The sequence below is a fragment of the Plecotus auritus genome, assembly GCF_963455305.1.
Source record: "Plecotus auritus genome assembly, chromosome: 4".
Lineage (NCBI taxonomy): Eukaryota > Metazoa > Chordata > Mammalia > Chiroptera > Vespertilionidae > Plecotus > Plecotus auritus.
Window position 1 is genome coordinate 120,570,888 of NC_137775.1, and position 15,803 is coordinate 120,586,690.

At 43.7% G+C, this 15,803-nt stretch overlaps 1 protein-coding gene across 5 annotated transcripts in view; it reads left to right on the top strand.

Moving 5' to 3' along the window:
* Positions 1-13,901, top strand: part of PTPRZ1 (protein tyrosine phosphatase receptor type Z1) — a 206,779-nt gene extending 192,878 nt beyond the window's left edge. For all 5 annotated transcript variants that reach the window (XM_080664026.1, XM_080664027.1, XM_080664028.1 and 2 more), the window contains 3 exons: positions 8,704-8,846; positions 10,979-11,114; positions 12,966-13,901. In XM_080664026.1, the coding sequence (XP_080520152.1) occupies positions 8,704-8,846; positions 10,979-11,114; positions 12,966-13,106 (420 nt within the window). In that variant the 3' untranslated portion in view covers positions 13,107-13,901. The remainder of the gene's footprint in view (positions 1-8,703; positions 8,847-10,978; positions 11,115-12,965) is intronic.
* The last annotated feature ends 1,902 nt before the right edge of the window (positions 13,902-15,803 follow it).

Here is a 15,803-nt window from a genome sequence, read left to right on the forward strand (position 1 = left end):
CACACACAGGAAAACAAAGATTTCTCTTTTACTTCAGGACAGTTGCCGATAGAACTTAAATTGAAAATAAACACAGTAAAAAAAAAAGTTGAATCAATCCTTGTTCTCATGTATTAACTTTACCTTGGATTCTCCTAAGTAAAATGGAAAACATATTACCTAGTAAATTAACACATTGCTCTCCAGGAATGTATGAGTTGATAAGTGAAGAAGTGCTTTTTTAAAATTTAATATATTTTATTGATTTCTCACAGAGAGGAAGGGAGAGGGATAGAGAGATAGAAACATCGATCAGCTGCCTCCTGCACACCCCTGACTGGGGATGTGCCCGAAACCAAGGTACATGCCCCTGACCAGAATCGAACCTGGGACCCTTCAGTCCGCAGGCCAACGCTCTATCCACTGAGTCAAACCATCCAGGGCAAAAGTGCTTTGAAAATGTGCAGTGAACTAGAATTGTTTTACTAAATTCTTTTTAAAAATATATATTTATTTCAGAGAGGAAGGGAGAGGAAGAGGGAGATAGAAACATCAATGATGAGAGAGAATAATTTATCAGTTGCCCCCTGCACACCCCCTACTGGGAATTGAGCTCGCAATCCAGGCATGTGTCCTTGACCAGAATCAAACCAGGGATCCTTCAGTTCACAGGCAGATGCCCTGTCCACTAAGTCAAACCAGCTAGGGCTGTTTTACTAATCTCTTGATTATCTATAAGGCATTACTCTAAATAATTTGTCAATATTTACATAACTGCAGTACAGTACATTATTTGTTGTATAGCCATAATAAAATACTAAAAGATAATAGGAATGATAAGTAAGGAATGTGAGGTTCAGAATAACTTCACAATCAAAAATTAAGTTTTAGATGGTTTAATTGTTTCACTTTACAATACCCTAATTCTGAAACCAGTAAACCATATCCTACCCTATATAATAAAATCCTAATATGCAAATTGACTGAACAGCAGAACGACAGTCAGTGGGGGTGGGGCCAGTGATCATGTGGCACCAGGCCAGTCAAGGCAGGTGCCAGCGGGCAGAGGGAGTGGACGACGATCGGGGGGGTGACAGTGACCAGCAGTGGCAGGGCAATGGGGGGCGGGGCTGGCCACTCACTGGCTAGCACCATCCCCCATTGCCTCCCGCAGAGGGAGGCCACTGGTGGCAGTGGGGGGTGGGGTCGGCCGCTCGCCAGCTGGTGCCATCCCCCAATCAGCCCACTGGTCACCTCCCACAGAGGAAAGCCAGACTGCAGCTTAGCCATCAGTTGGGCATCCCCTGAGGGCTCCTGGACTGTGAGAGGCTGCAGGCCAGGCTGAGGGACCCCTCTAGTGCACAAATTTTCATGCACCGGGCCTCTAGTATCTATACTAATAAAAGGGTAATGTGCTAATTAGACTGGGAGACCTTCCGGACAAAGCCATGGTGGTGGGGCCAAGGCAGAGGTGGTTAGGGGCAATCAGGCCAGGAGGGGAGGGCAGTTGGGGGTGAGCAGGCCGGCAGGGGCGGCAATTGGGGGTGATCAGGCCGGCGGAGGGGGGGAGTTGGGGGCAATCAGGCCAGTGGGGGGGGCAGTTGGGGGCGAGAAGGCCAGCAGGCAGAGTAGTTAGGGGCAATTAGGCAGGCAGGCAGGTGAGCAGTTAGGAGCCAGCGGACCTAGATTGCAAGAGGGATGTCTGACTGCCTGTGGGATCGGGCCTAAACCAGAAGCCAGACATCCCCCGAGCGGTCCCAGAAAGGAGAGGGTGCAGGCCAGGCTGAGAGACACCCCACCCCCGGTGCACGAATTTTGTGCACCGGGCCACTAGTCTATAATAATAAAAGCATAATATGCTAATTAGACTGGACAGCAAAATGACATTCCGGATGTCCTTCCAGATGAAGCCATGGTGGCGGGGCCAAGGCAGAGTGGTTAGGGGTGATCAGGCAGGCAGGCAAGTGGTTAGGGGTGATCAGGCAGGCAGGCAAGTGGTTAGGAGCGATCAGGCAGGCAGTGTTGTTAGGGGCGATCAGGCAGGCAGGTGAGTGGTTAGAGGCGATCAGGCAGGCAGAGGGGTTAGGGATGATCAGGCAGACAGGTGAGCAGTTAGGGGCAATCAGGCAGGCAGGTGAATGGTTAGGGGTGTTCAGGCAGACAGAGTGGTTAGGGGTGATCAGGCAGGCAGGCAGGCGAGCGGTTAGGAGGCAGCAGTCCCGGATTGTGAGAGGAATGTCCGACTGCCAGTTTAGGCCCAATCCCATGGGATCGGGCCTAAACTGGCAGTCAGACATCCCCTGAGGGATCCCGGATTGCGAGAGGGTGCAGGCCAAACTGAGGGAACCCCCACCCCCACCCCATGCACCAATTCCGTGCACCAGGCCTCTAGTGGTATATAAGAAGATTCACTATTCTGCAGAATATTTGAATGACTAAAAACATATACATTTGATAATACAAGTAATTAATAATGTGAACATTGCAATGGAATAGTATCCTACTTGATTAAACAAAAAACAAACAAACAAACAAAACAAAAAAAAAGGAAGAAAAAAAGAAAAGAACATTTTGATTCCAGTCTCTGGTAGAGTGACTTACATTCCTTATTTGTAAAATGAGGGGCAGATAGCAATAGAATACTAAGATCCCTGAGAGCTCTTAACATTCTATGTTAATTTTCACCTGTAACTGTTCCCTACAAACTTCAAAATCACCCCTTCAGATGTGTGGTCTCTCATGTTCTCCCATAAAAAATTTATTATAAGAGTAATAATCATTAGATACCCATTTTCCTGACAATTGATCATGTCTAATATCTAGTTTGGCCCTGGGTAGTCAGCCAAATTTTCTCCTGGTATATGCAGAAAATAAACATTGATGGTGGACCCCAATTTAGTATGTCTCCTCTACATAAATCAACTGCTGTGGACACCTTGATCACCCAATCTAACATTGGAATGGGAAGTATTTCTAAAATAATGGTAAAAGAAGAGGGAAAGACTGAAGTGGGCAGTTTCATAATTTCAGACAAAAAAAAAATCACAGCATTTGAGGTTGGTAGAAGGGTAAAGGTCTATACTATAGAACCAGGGTTTATTTCAGTGTCCAGGAGGTTTGGAGTAAACTACTGAAATTAAGTGCTGGGGGCTTTTACTTATTTATCTATTATATGAGCATTATTAATTATTAAATAGTGGATAGATTAAAAAGAATGTTCATAAAATATATGCAAAGTATAAAATCTATATATATAAAAGTCTAAGTGACTGAATGACGAACCAGTCGCTATGATGCGCACTGACCACCAGAGGGCAGATGCTCAGTGCAGGAGCTGCCCCCTGGTGGTCAGTGCACTCCCACAGCCAACCTCCAGCATCTGACCAACCTCTCATGGTCTCTCCTTACCCCTCTCCTCGGCTGGCTGGCCCGATGGCCCCAATCAGGACTGGGTGAGACCAATTGGCCCTGATCACCGGCCAGGCCAAGGGACCCCACCCCTGCACAAATTCATGCACCAGGCCTCTAGTGATACTATAAATGACTTCATGGAAAAGAACACAGCCTTTAACTATGATGTCCCTCACAAGCCCCCCATCCCATTCCATCCTTCTCTACCTTCCGAAGCAGCCACTTCCTGAATCAATCCATGTTTATCGCTCTCTTGATTTACTTTCTAATTTAACTTTTTGTCCTTGTATTCCTTAACACCATGTTCTTTAGTTTCTGATGTTTTAGAACTTAAAATAAATTATATTATGTGTATTTTTCACTTTACTTCATCCTGATGCTGCCGATATGTATTCATATAATTGAGTATAGTTCCAATTCATTTAATTTTCTGCTGTTTAGCATTCCAGTTTATAATGTACTTTTTTCATTCTACATTTAGGTTTTTATTTGTTTGTGTTTGTTTGTTTTACTATTGCAAACAATACAGCTGTGAATATTTTTCAATATATGCACAATTTTTCTCTTGGGTATGTCTGGGAATTCCACTGCAGAGTCATTGGCATGAGCATCTTCAACTTTTTGCAACTTTATTAAGTTACTAGAGGCCCGGTGCACGCATTCGAGCACGGGTGGGGTCTGGCTGCCCTCCCCAATCAGGGCTGATTGGGCCAGGCCAGCTAGGGGGAGGGACGCAAGAGGTTGGCCAGCCAGCCCAACCCCCGATTGGGGTGGGGGGCGATCAGGGTTGAGGCAGGCTGGGGGGAGGGGCCACGGGCCGTTGGCCTGCAGGCCCTGCCCCTTGTTTGAACTCCTGGTCAAACTCCCAATTGAGATAATTTGCATATTAGCCTTTTATTATGTAGGATGCCAACTGTTCTCCAAAGTGGTCCTGCCAGTCCACCTACCCATCAGGAGCACTAGAGTGATTTGGAACCACCACCTCCTCATCAGTGTTGTGATGAGAATGATATGGCATCTCATGGTGGTTTAATTTGCATTTCTCTAGTTACAAATGAATATCTTTACATCATCTTTTGTGAAGTTTCTGTTCATGATTTTTGTCTATTTTTCTATTAAGTTGTATACCATTTTCTTATTAGTTTATTGGAGGTCCTTTTATACTCTGGATACTAATCCTTCGTCAACTATATATGTTGCAAATACCTTCTTTCCTGTTTGTGATTTGACATTTTTATTTGTGATTTTTTTTGGTGAATAAAAGTTTTAAGTTTAATCCATGCAAATTTATTATATTTTTCCCTTCCCACTTTTTAAAAAAATAACTTTTATTGATTTCAGAGAGGAAGGGAGCAGGAGAGAGAGATAGAAACATTAATGATGAGAGAAAATTATTGATCAGCTAACTCCTGCATGCCCCCTCCTGGAGATTGAGCTCGAAACCAGGGCATGTGTCCTGACGGTGAATCAAACCATGACCTCCTGGTTCAGAGGCCAACCTATGCTGAACCACTGAGCCATGCCAGCCAGGCTCTTGTTACTTTTATAAGGAAATCATCTGGTGTCTTTTTAAAAAAATCCATTTTTATTTTGAAAAATCATCTTTTTACCCTTTTTTTCTAAATGTTTTATAGGTCCACCTGAAATTGACATTTTGTATTATGTTTTGTGAGGCAAGGGTCCAATTTCCTTATTTTCCATGTGGATAACCATTGTTCCAGCATACTTAGTGATCAGCAATACCAGTTCAGTCATAAATCAAATTTTTCTCGTATATGTATGGGCTTGTTTCTTGGATCTCTGTGTATTATATTGGTCTCTTTGTTCACGCCACTGCCCAAAATATAAGGTCTTGTTCATTCTTTTATGATATAAGACTTTGTGATAGCTAATGAGATAGTCTCCTATATTGATTATCTTCTTCAATTGTATCTGGGCTATTTTGGACTTTTGCACTTCCATATACTAGTAAAATGTTGGTTCTGCTGCTTTTTTAAATTTATTTTTATTATTCTTTAAAATATATTTTTATTGATTTCAGAGAGGAAGGGAGAGGGAAAGATAGAAACATCAGTAATGAGAATCATTGATCAGCTTCCTGCACATCCCCTACTGGAGGTTCAGTCCGCAACCGGGCATATGCCCTTGATCAGAATCAAACCTGGGACCCTTCAGTCCACAGGCCAATGCTCTATCCACTGAACCAAGCCAGCTAGGGCATCTGCTGCTTGTTTTGTTTGTTTGTTTGTCTTTTGTTTTTTTGGGGTTTTTTTTGGACATGCAGATTTTTTTTTTAATAAACACTGTCAATGCATTTACTCATGATTTTCTTTTTTTTTAATTTAATAAATCTTTATTGTTCAGATTATTACAATTGTTTCTCCTTTTTTCCCCCATAGCTCCCCTCCACCCGGTTCCCACCCCGCCCTTTGCCCTTACCTCCCCCGATACTGTCCTCATCCATAGGTGTACGATTTTTGTCCAGTCTCTTCCTGCACCCCCCATACCCCTTTCCCCCTGAGAATTATCAGTCCACTCCCTTTCTATGCCCCTGATTCTATTTTTTTTAAATATATTTTATTGATATTTTACAGAGAGGAAGGGAGAGAGATAGAGAGCTAGAAACATCGATGAGAGAGAGAAACATCGATCAGCTGCCTCCTGCACACCTCCCACTGGGGATGTGCCCGCAACCGAGGTACATGCCCTTGACCGGAATCAAACCTGGGACCCCTCAGTCCGCAGGCCGACGCTCTATCCACTGAGCCAAACCGGTTTTGGCCCCCTGATTCTATTATATTCACCAGTTTATTCTGTTCCTAAGATTTTTAATTCACTTGATTTTTAGGTTCACTTGTTGATAAATATGTATTTGTTGTTCATAATTTTTATCTTTACCTTTTTCTTCTTCTTCCTCTTCTTTAAGAATACCTTTTAGCATTTCATATAATACTGGTTTGGTGGTGATGAACTCCTTTAGCTTTTTCTTATCTGTGAAGCTCTTTATCTGACTTTCCATTCTAAATAATAGCTTTGCTGGGTAGAGTAATCTTGGTTGTAGGTTCTTGCTATTCATCACTTTGAATATTTCTTGCCACTCCCATCTGGCCTGCATAGTTTCTGTTGAGAAATCAGCTGACAATCTTATGGGTGCTCCCTTGTAGGTAATTAACTGTTTTTCTCTTGCTGCTTTTAATATTCTCTCTTTGTCTTTTGCTCTTGGCATTTTAATTATGATGTGTCTTGGTGTGGTCCTCTTTGGATTCCTTTTGTTTGGGGTTCTGTGTGCTTCCTGGACTTGTAAGTCTATTTCTTTCACCAGGTGGGGGAAGTTTTCAGTCATTATTTCTTCAAATAGGTTTTCGGTATCTTGCTCTCTCTCTTCTTCTGGCACCCCCATAATTCTGATGTTGGTATGCTTGAAGTTGTCCCAGAGTCTTCTTACACTATCTTCAACTTTTTGGATTCTTTTTTCTTTTTTTTGCTTTTCTGGTTGAGTGTTTTGTGCTTCTTTGTATTTCAAATCTTTGACTTGATTCTTGCGTTCCTCTAGTCTGCTGTTGGGTCTCTATATTTTTTATTTCAGTCAGTGTATGTTTAATTTCTAGTTGGTCCTTTTTCATATCTTCGAGGGTCTCGTTATATTTATCGGCCTTTTCTAAGATATTCTTAAAAAGCCTTATAACCGTGGTTTTAAATTCTATATCCAGTTGTTTGTTTCTCTCCATTTCTTTCGTTTGTGATCTGTTTCGTCTCCCCATTTTTCACTGCTTCCCTGAGTTGGTAGGGTAGGTTTGTGTGCTAGGTTTCCTATATGGCCCAGTGGGTCGGCCTCCCCACTTAACCTGAGGTGGACACTCTTGGTGCACACCTTTGTGGACTGTGTGTACAGCCTTGTTGTAATTAAGTCTTGATTGTTGTTGGTATCACTGGGAGGAATTGACCTGCAGGCCAGTTGGCTGTGAGGATCAGCTGTGTCTACACTGGGAGAAGTTCGGTGCTGGAGACAGCCTTATAGGATTAGCCTTGCCAGATTGCAAAAGCCTCTGTGCTCAGCTTGGAAGGGGTGGAGTCTCAGGGCAGAGCAGACAGTCTTGGCTTCCGGTCAGCCTTGCCCTTGCGTGCAAGTCTCCAGACCTCTGCCTTCCGTGGTTCCCGAGTTTCCGCCTTACAGTCAAGATTTCCCCCATACGAGCGTGGGTCCCCAGGGGCTTGTCTGAAACTGCAGTTCAGTGCAGTCAGGAGCTTCCGACTCCCTTCCGCTAGGGATAGCCTGTGGTAACCTCCGCAGTCAGTCTTTGTGTGCACTTGCGCCTCCAGACACCTGCCGCCGCGGCTCCCCTGAGTCTCCAAGTCTCCGAGTCTCCGTGTGCCTTTCTCTCTACCTGACAGTCCAAACTCCCCCTGTATGAGCCTGGGTCTACAGGGTTTCACCCGGAACTGAGGTTCAGTGCGGTTGGAACTGGGGTTCGGTGCAGTCGGGGGCTTCCTTCCCCCTCCCGCCAGAGAAAGCCAGCCAGGCACTCCACCGCCCTTCCTCTCTGCACATGCGTGTCTCTATACCTCAGCTCTTTGCCGCTCCTTCTCCGTGAGCTTTCCTCTTTCCTTCTAGTTGTAGAATTTCCACTCAGCCAGCTTTCCTGTGGTTCTGGATGGTGTCCATTCTGTCTTTTAGTTGTAGTTTTGAAATTGTTGTGCGGGGCAGCAGTTTAGGTGCTTACCTATGCCGCCATCTTGGTTTCTCTCTTGCTGCTTGTTTTTAAATGTAACATTTGATTGTGTACACTTCAGGCGCTGGAGGTCAGAAGTGTAAGGGATTTAAAGTCACACAGGCTGCTTGGTCACTTAAGCAAGAATCAGAACTGGGACCAGGTTGAAAACAAATACCACCCTCCTTGCCAGCATCTGCCCCAGTGTCCTGCAGTCTCATTTTCCCCTCAGTTAAACCTGAGTGATACTGGTACTGAAAAAGTCTGTTATTTTTAAAATAAGTTTTAACACTGAAGATTTCTTTTTGTAAGTTTAAATTTAGCACCACAGACACATCTTTTGCACATACTGTCATGGTTTGATTGGCATAATCCTACAAATAAGGTTTATTGTTGGAATAAGAAAGAGATGCATCTATATGTGACCAATGTGGCCTCACAGCAATGTCTTTCTTCCATGAAGGACAGGCTGACACTGCTGCTGCTCGCTTGTGCGTGCCATTTGCTTTCATCACCTTCCTGTGATTTCTGATTTTCCTCACTTATTTTACTCAGTAACCCATCTGATTTCTTTTAACACATGATTTTTTCTTTCTTGTTACAGGATGATTATGTACTGGAAGTGAGGCATTTTCAGTGTCCCAAATGGCCAAATCCAGATAGCCCCATTAGTAAAACTTTTGAACTTCTAAGTCTTATCAAAGAAGAAGCTGCCAGCAGGGATGGGCCCATGATTGTCCACGATGAGTAAGTTCCACACTCGAAATCAAGTTGTGCCTTAGCATCCCCTAGGTGTACACGGATTTCTGCTGTCTTTGTACTCGCCTAATGCTTTGGGCCAATGTAGTGATTCAGTCTGGGTGGATTATCTGCTTCTTACAGACAAGGTGAACACAGAATTTTTTTTTCACTTCTCTTGGAGCTCCTCCTGAAGGCAGGAGATGGCTGTGTGATCACAAAAATGTGCTCTTGCAATGGATGCCAAGAGCCCTTTGGGTGATGGTCCAGATTGATTGATTGATTTATAGTTAATCCTCACCCAAGGATATTTTTCCATTGATTTTTAGAGATGGTGGAATGGGGAGAGAGAGAGAGAGAGAGAAATAACAGTGTGAGAGAGACACTTTGATTGGTTGTCTCCCACACATGCCCTGACCAGGGCTAGGGATCAAGCAAGCAACCGAGGTACGTGCCCTTGACTGGAATCAAACCTGGGACTCTTCAGTCCATGGACCGACACTCTGTCCACTGAGCCAAATTGGCTAGGGCTGATGGCTCAGTTTTAGCATTTGAATTTTTACAGGTGCTAATCAGAGACATTTCTCAGCCATGGACTTTCTTGGAATAGGAGTAAAATTGATATATTTTTTATTTATCAGAAACAGAGATCTTTATCCAATAAGTCTTTCTAGGTTTCTGTTATAAGCAAATAAAAAATATGTGTGCTGGAATTATATATTATACTAGAGGCCTGGTGCATGAAATTCGTGCATGGGGGTGGGGGGAGTGTCCCTCAGCCCAGCCGGCACCCTCTCCAATCTGGGACCCCTCAAGGGATGTCCGACTGCCCGTTTAGGCCCAATCCTACGTGGATCGGGCCTAAACGGGCAGTCAGACATCCCTCTCACAATCCAGGACTGCTGGCTCCCAACTGCTTGCTTGCTTGCCTTCCTGATTGCCCCTAACCACTCCCCTGACAGCCTGATTGATACCTAACTACTCCCCTGCCAGCCTGATTGCCCCTAACTGCCCTCCCCTGAAGGCCTGGTAACCCCTAACTGCCCTCCCCTGCAGGCCTGCCCCCCCCCCAAATGCTCTTTCCTGCAGGCCTGGGTCCCCCCCACAACTGCCCTTCCCTGCAGGCCCGGTCACCCCCAATTTCCCTACTCTGCTGGCCTGGTCACCCCTAACTGCCCTCCCCTGCTGGCCTGATAATCCACAACTGCCCTCCCTTGTAGACCTGTCCCTCCCAACTGCCCTTCCCTGCTGGCCATCTTGTGGCGGCCATATTGTGTCCACATGGGGGCAGCCATCTTGTGTGTTGGAGTGATGGTCAATTTGCATATTACTCTTTTATTAGATAGGATAGAGGCCTGGTGCATGGGTGGGGGTCAGCTGGTTTGCCCTGAAGGGTGTCCTGGATCAGGGTGGGGATTCTCTTGGGGTGTGAGGCGGCCTGGGCGAGGGGCCTGTGGTGGTTTGCAGGCCAGCCACGCCCCCTGATGACCCAAGTGGAGTCCCAGGTATCTGGGGTTTATTTATCTTCTATAATTGAAACTTTGTAGCCTTGAGCAGAGCCAAGCCTCCTGCTCACTCTGTGGCCGCAGCCATTTTTGTTGGGATTTATTTATCTTCTATAATTGAAACTTTGTAGCCTTGAGTGGAGGAGGCCTGGGCCGGCAAGGGCAGGCAGAAAGCTTGGCTTCCTCCATTGCTGGAGAAACCCAAGCCTCCTGCTTGCTGCAGCTCCATGGCAGCAGCCATCTTGATTGGGTTAATTTGCATACTTGCTCCTGATTGGCTGGTGGGAGTGGCTTGTGGGTGTAGTAGAGGTAGTCGATTGGCATATTACTCTTTTATTAGATAGTATACATATTATATGTAATGCATATTATAACCTTAGAGCATTCTGATTTATTGCTACCTCCTGGTATAAGCAAATCTTAATCCTCTATAAAGTATCTCATTACTAATATCATGAGCACTTGTTGAGTGTTCTATAAACCATAAACCATAGTTTTATGCATAATAAAGAGAGGCAATTCATTAGAAATCTCAGTGTTCTTAGGGCAAAGTTGTCAAGAGTACACACTCTGTGAATCCCAAATATGAAAGCCTGATGAATCTGAATGGAGTCTGTCCCTTCACTTTGCTTCAAGGCATGGAGGAGTGACAGCAGGAACTTTCTGTGCTCTGGCAACCCTTATGCACCAACTAGAAAAAGAAAATTCCGTGGATGTCTACCAGGTAGCCAAGATGATTAATCTGATGAGGCCAGGAGTCTTTGCTGACATCGTAAGTAACCAAGCAATGAAGCAAACTTCTCACTGTTACTACTTACTTCCTAGAGGCTGCCAACATCATTTTATCCTACATCAAAAAAGGTCACATTGACTGATAGCATTAGATGTAGTTTTCAGCCTGAATTACAAGTTATTCTGTCTCCAATCCATATAACTGGAACTATAAATAAGAAACATTTACATTTTTTCTTCTAGAAAATTTATGGCTAAAAATTTTAAATCATGTGTGTGCTTTTTTTACAAGACTTGTAATTCTGCAAAATATCCCCAGTAGAAGCATCAACACCCTGACTTATCCAACAAAATAGCTACATTTCCAGAGTTCACGTTCTGCCTAGCTCAGAGAACCGTCAGAAGACACACCCCAAAGTCTTAAACTTTCGAAGTTTTTACTTTTCTCTAGAGTGAAATTTAATTTCTGAAGTTAACAAATGGCTAATTCTTGGGTACTTTTAAAAAGAAAGAGTCAGATGATCAAAACAGAGATACACCACATCTGGAGAAGTTGGTCTCAACACTGAAATAATTTGGAAGTTTTTATTGTAGAAATATGGGCTGAAAAGACAATAGGGAACTTAGTTCAAGTGGCCCAATGGGAGAAGCTTATGTGGATGTAGAATATAGGCTCACCTTCATCCCCTGGTCTGTGCATGTATAAGGGACTTAGAAAAGGTCCGGTTTTTGAGCTACAGCCCAAACCCACTGGCCAAAGGCAAGGTTACCCCTGCAAACCTGCACTTCAGAGGAGACCCTATTAAACATCTCATTCAGATCTGTTGGGTTGTATCAAGCTTGGCCTGTATGGAATTGCTGTCCAGAGGTTGACCTTTCACCCATTTTGAGGATGCATTCAATGGGGCACCAGTTCACATGTGGTCCTAAGAATTGTTTGCTATGATGTTAGTCCCCAACTCACTTTCTCTGCAGCTGCCTTCCCCTACCCCCCACAACCAAACCAGCATCTGTAAGAGGAAAGCTACCTTATTCTACTCTGTCTCTACTCTGAGACCTCAGCAGGGCACACACTCACTCACCTTTGGTAAAGCAGGGTTAGCACGGTCAGGTGGGGAGAGTGTGAAGAATACTTGATAAGTGGATCTTGGGAAAGGCCTGCATTCTGCATGGGTGTCTCAGCTGACTGATGTGCAGTCCTTTGACCTCCCCCTTAATAGACAAACCCAATGGTTTCCATAACAACTAGAGAACGGAGAATGAGCACCTTACTTGGGAGTGGGTTACAGGTGCCCCATGCCAGAGAGCTACACACAAGTTGACCAGTCAGTGACGGAACCCTGTCACGTTGCCTTCTCACTGACACCATGAAGTAAATGAATAAGGACGGAGTGCTAGTGTGTGTGCACCAATTTTCTAGGACAATGAATGTTAGCTAATTAAAAAGCTGTTTTGTGTTTTTTTTTTATCCTCACCCGAGGCTATTTTCCCATTGTTTTTTAGAGAGAGTGGAAGAGAAGGAAAGACAGAGAGAAAAATCAATGTGAGAGAAATGCATTAATTGGTTGCCTCCTGCACGTGCCCCGACCAAGGCCCAGAGCCAGGAGGGGCCTGCAACTGAGGTATGTGCCCTTGACCGGAATCAAACCTGGGACCCTTCAGTCTGCAGTCCAACACTCTATCCACTGAGCCAATCCAGCTAGGGCAATTAAAAAGCTATTTTAAATGTCATCAGAAGAAGACATTCATATAGATTGCGTGCCTCTGCTAAGTATAACAGAGCCCCTAACACAGAGCTCTTCCATGGACAGTGCCAAAGTGTCACTAAAAATATTCCAGATGTATGTCTTCACTGAGCTTCTGTTTATATCTCCCGTTCTCTGTTTCTTAGGAGCAGTATCAGTTTCTCTACAAAGCAGTCCTCAGCCTTGTGAGCACGAGGCAGGAAGAGAATCCATCCACCTCTCTGGACAGTAATGGCGCAGCATTGCCCGATGGAAATATAGCCGAGAGCTTAGAGTCTTTAGTTTAACACAGAGAGAGGTGACGAAACTCCATATCTCAAATTAGACTGGAAAATCCGTTCTTCTGTTCCCTGTTTTCTTTCCCATCACCTGACAGTAACTTTCATGACATAGGATTCTGCTGCCAAATTTATATTATTAACAATGTGTGCCTTTTTGCAGAACTTCTTGTAATTCACTTATTGTGCTTAAACTAAAATGATTGAATTTTACAGTGTTTCTAAGAATGGAATTAGGGTGTTTTTGTATTGATTTTAACAGAGATTTTCAATTTATAGATATTAGGAATTCCAAACTACAGAAAACATGTTGTTTTAGTGTCAAATTTTTAGCTGTATTTGTAGCAATCATCAGGTTTGCTGGAAATATAACTTTTAATACAGTAGACTGTAAATAAAATGCTCTGTTCCTTATGATATTCAACATTTTACAACTGCAGTATTCACCTAAAGTACGAAATAATCTTCTACTTACTGTAAATACTGCTCTAGTGTCTCCATGGACCAAATTTATATTTATAATCGTAGATTTTTATATTTTAATACTGAGTCGGTTTTCTAGTTCTGTGTAATTGCTTAGTTTAATGATACAGTTCCTTGCCTGGTCTTGCTTTATAAGTCTCCTGATACTGTTCCATGTTATCTCAGTGTTTAACTCTGTTTTAGCATGTAATTTTAACTTTTATGGAAAATAGAAATACATTTGTTTTGAAAGAATATGTTTTTATGAAAATAACACCTTACCCAACATTGTTTAAATGGTTTATTGAAGGGATTGCAAAAATAAATATAAGTATTGCCATCAACTTGTGTTTGCCTGTGGAGTGTTGTGCGAGGGCCTGTGTGACAGCGAATGGTGGGCGTGGGTCCTGCTGAGATGATGGAAATGAAAAAGGCGGATCTGATGGAACTGTGATTCCAAACTGCACTGAGGCACAGGGACTTCACCAAATTTTCCATGCTTGAGGACAACACAGTAACATGTACTGACACTGCACAACTACTAACATGAAATTATTTGGACCTAATTTTTTCATAAAGGGAACCATTATGTATGTCTTTTGGCTTAGTGGAGCTAGGAAAACGTTACCGAGAAGCTAAGGGTACAACATACCAAGAAATGTTGAGAAATTTTCGTTGAGAACCAAACTGAGAGTTAGATTTGCCAGTCAGGGACAAGCTAAGCTGGTTTGGAAACTAGGTGAGTAGAAAAGGATCGGGAGGTCATAAATCCCAGAATGGAAAAAGGGAAGTCCTATGTGAAGGTAAATCAGCAGGGACCACCGGCTGTGGGGAGCCCAAATGCAGCAAAAGAGGGAATCATGGGTAACCAGCCTGCTTTGATACTGGAAACTGTGCCCCGACTCAGCCAGGAATGTTTTATAATACTGCCTGCTGAGGAGGGAAGTGATCCCCAAGAATGCCCAGCTTAGGGCCTCCAACAGGAGGCCAGGAAAAGCTTCGTTTAAACCAGTGGTCCTCAGAGTAAGGTTCCCAGGCCAGCAGCACCAGCAAAACCTGGGAACTTGTTAGAAATGCAAATCCTGGGTTCCCATCCCAGACCTACCATGTCAGAAACTCTGAGGTTGGGATCCAGCAACTTAATGCATGTTCAGGTCTGAGAACAATTCAGGGAGCCTCGAGTCTCCTTTAGCAATATACCAGGAAGTTTTCACTAAATCCTTAAAATAGAACTAAAATTAATTAGTTCTTTTTTGACGCTTACTTTTTAAAGCAATAGTCATGAAGATCACCTGAAATAGGAACATAAGAAATGGGAAAACAGCCCTAGCTGTTTGTCTCAGTGGACAGAGTGTCGGTGTGCAGACTGAAGGGTCCTGGGTTCGATTCCAGTCAAGGGCACATGCCTGATTGCAGGCTCAATCCCCAGCAGGGGGCGTGCAAGAGGCAGCCAATCAATTATTCTCTCTCATCATTGATGTTTCTATCTCTCTCCCTCCCCATTCCTCTCTGAAATAAAAAATATAATAATTAAAAAAAAAAGAAATGGGAAAACAGATATTAGAGTGTCACAAATCACAAAATGAATAGCCCCTGCATAACCCAACACAAAATGTCAATAGTACCAAGATGGACAAGCCCTGCTATCATCGATGTACACCAGGGCTCTTGTTATCGTTTTCCTGATGTTAGCTGGTTAGGCTCTTTTCAAATTTTTCCTACTGCAACACTATGACAAACATTTCTTTATGTAAAAAGCTTTTACCATGTTTAAGATTATTCCTTAGGCCCTAGCCCAGTGGTCGGCAAACTGGCTCACGAGCCACATGTGGCTCTTTGGCCCCTTGAGTGTGGCTCTTCCACAAAATACCACGGCCTGGGCGAGTCTATTTTGAAGAAGTGGGGTTAGAAGAAGTTTATGTTTAAAAAATTTGGCTCTCAAAAGAAATTTCAATCGTTGTACTGTTGATATTTGGCTCTGTTGACTAATGAGTTTGCCGACCACTGGTCTAGGACAAGGAAAAATGGACAATAGAAAATAGTTATCTGAAAGAGGCCAAAAAGGTAGAAAGATCTGGACGGTGTGGACTTTAAGCCTACCAACATGGTTAGACCAGGGGTTCACAAACTATGGCTCAAGGGCCAAGTCAGCCCATCACCTATTTTCATAAAGTTTTAATGGTACCAATCATGTCCACTCATTCAGGTACCATCAATGGCTGCTTTCACACTACAAAGGCAGGA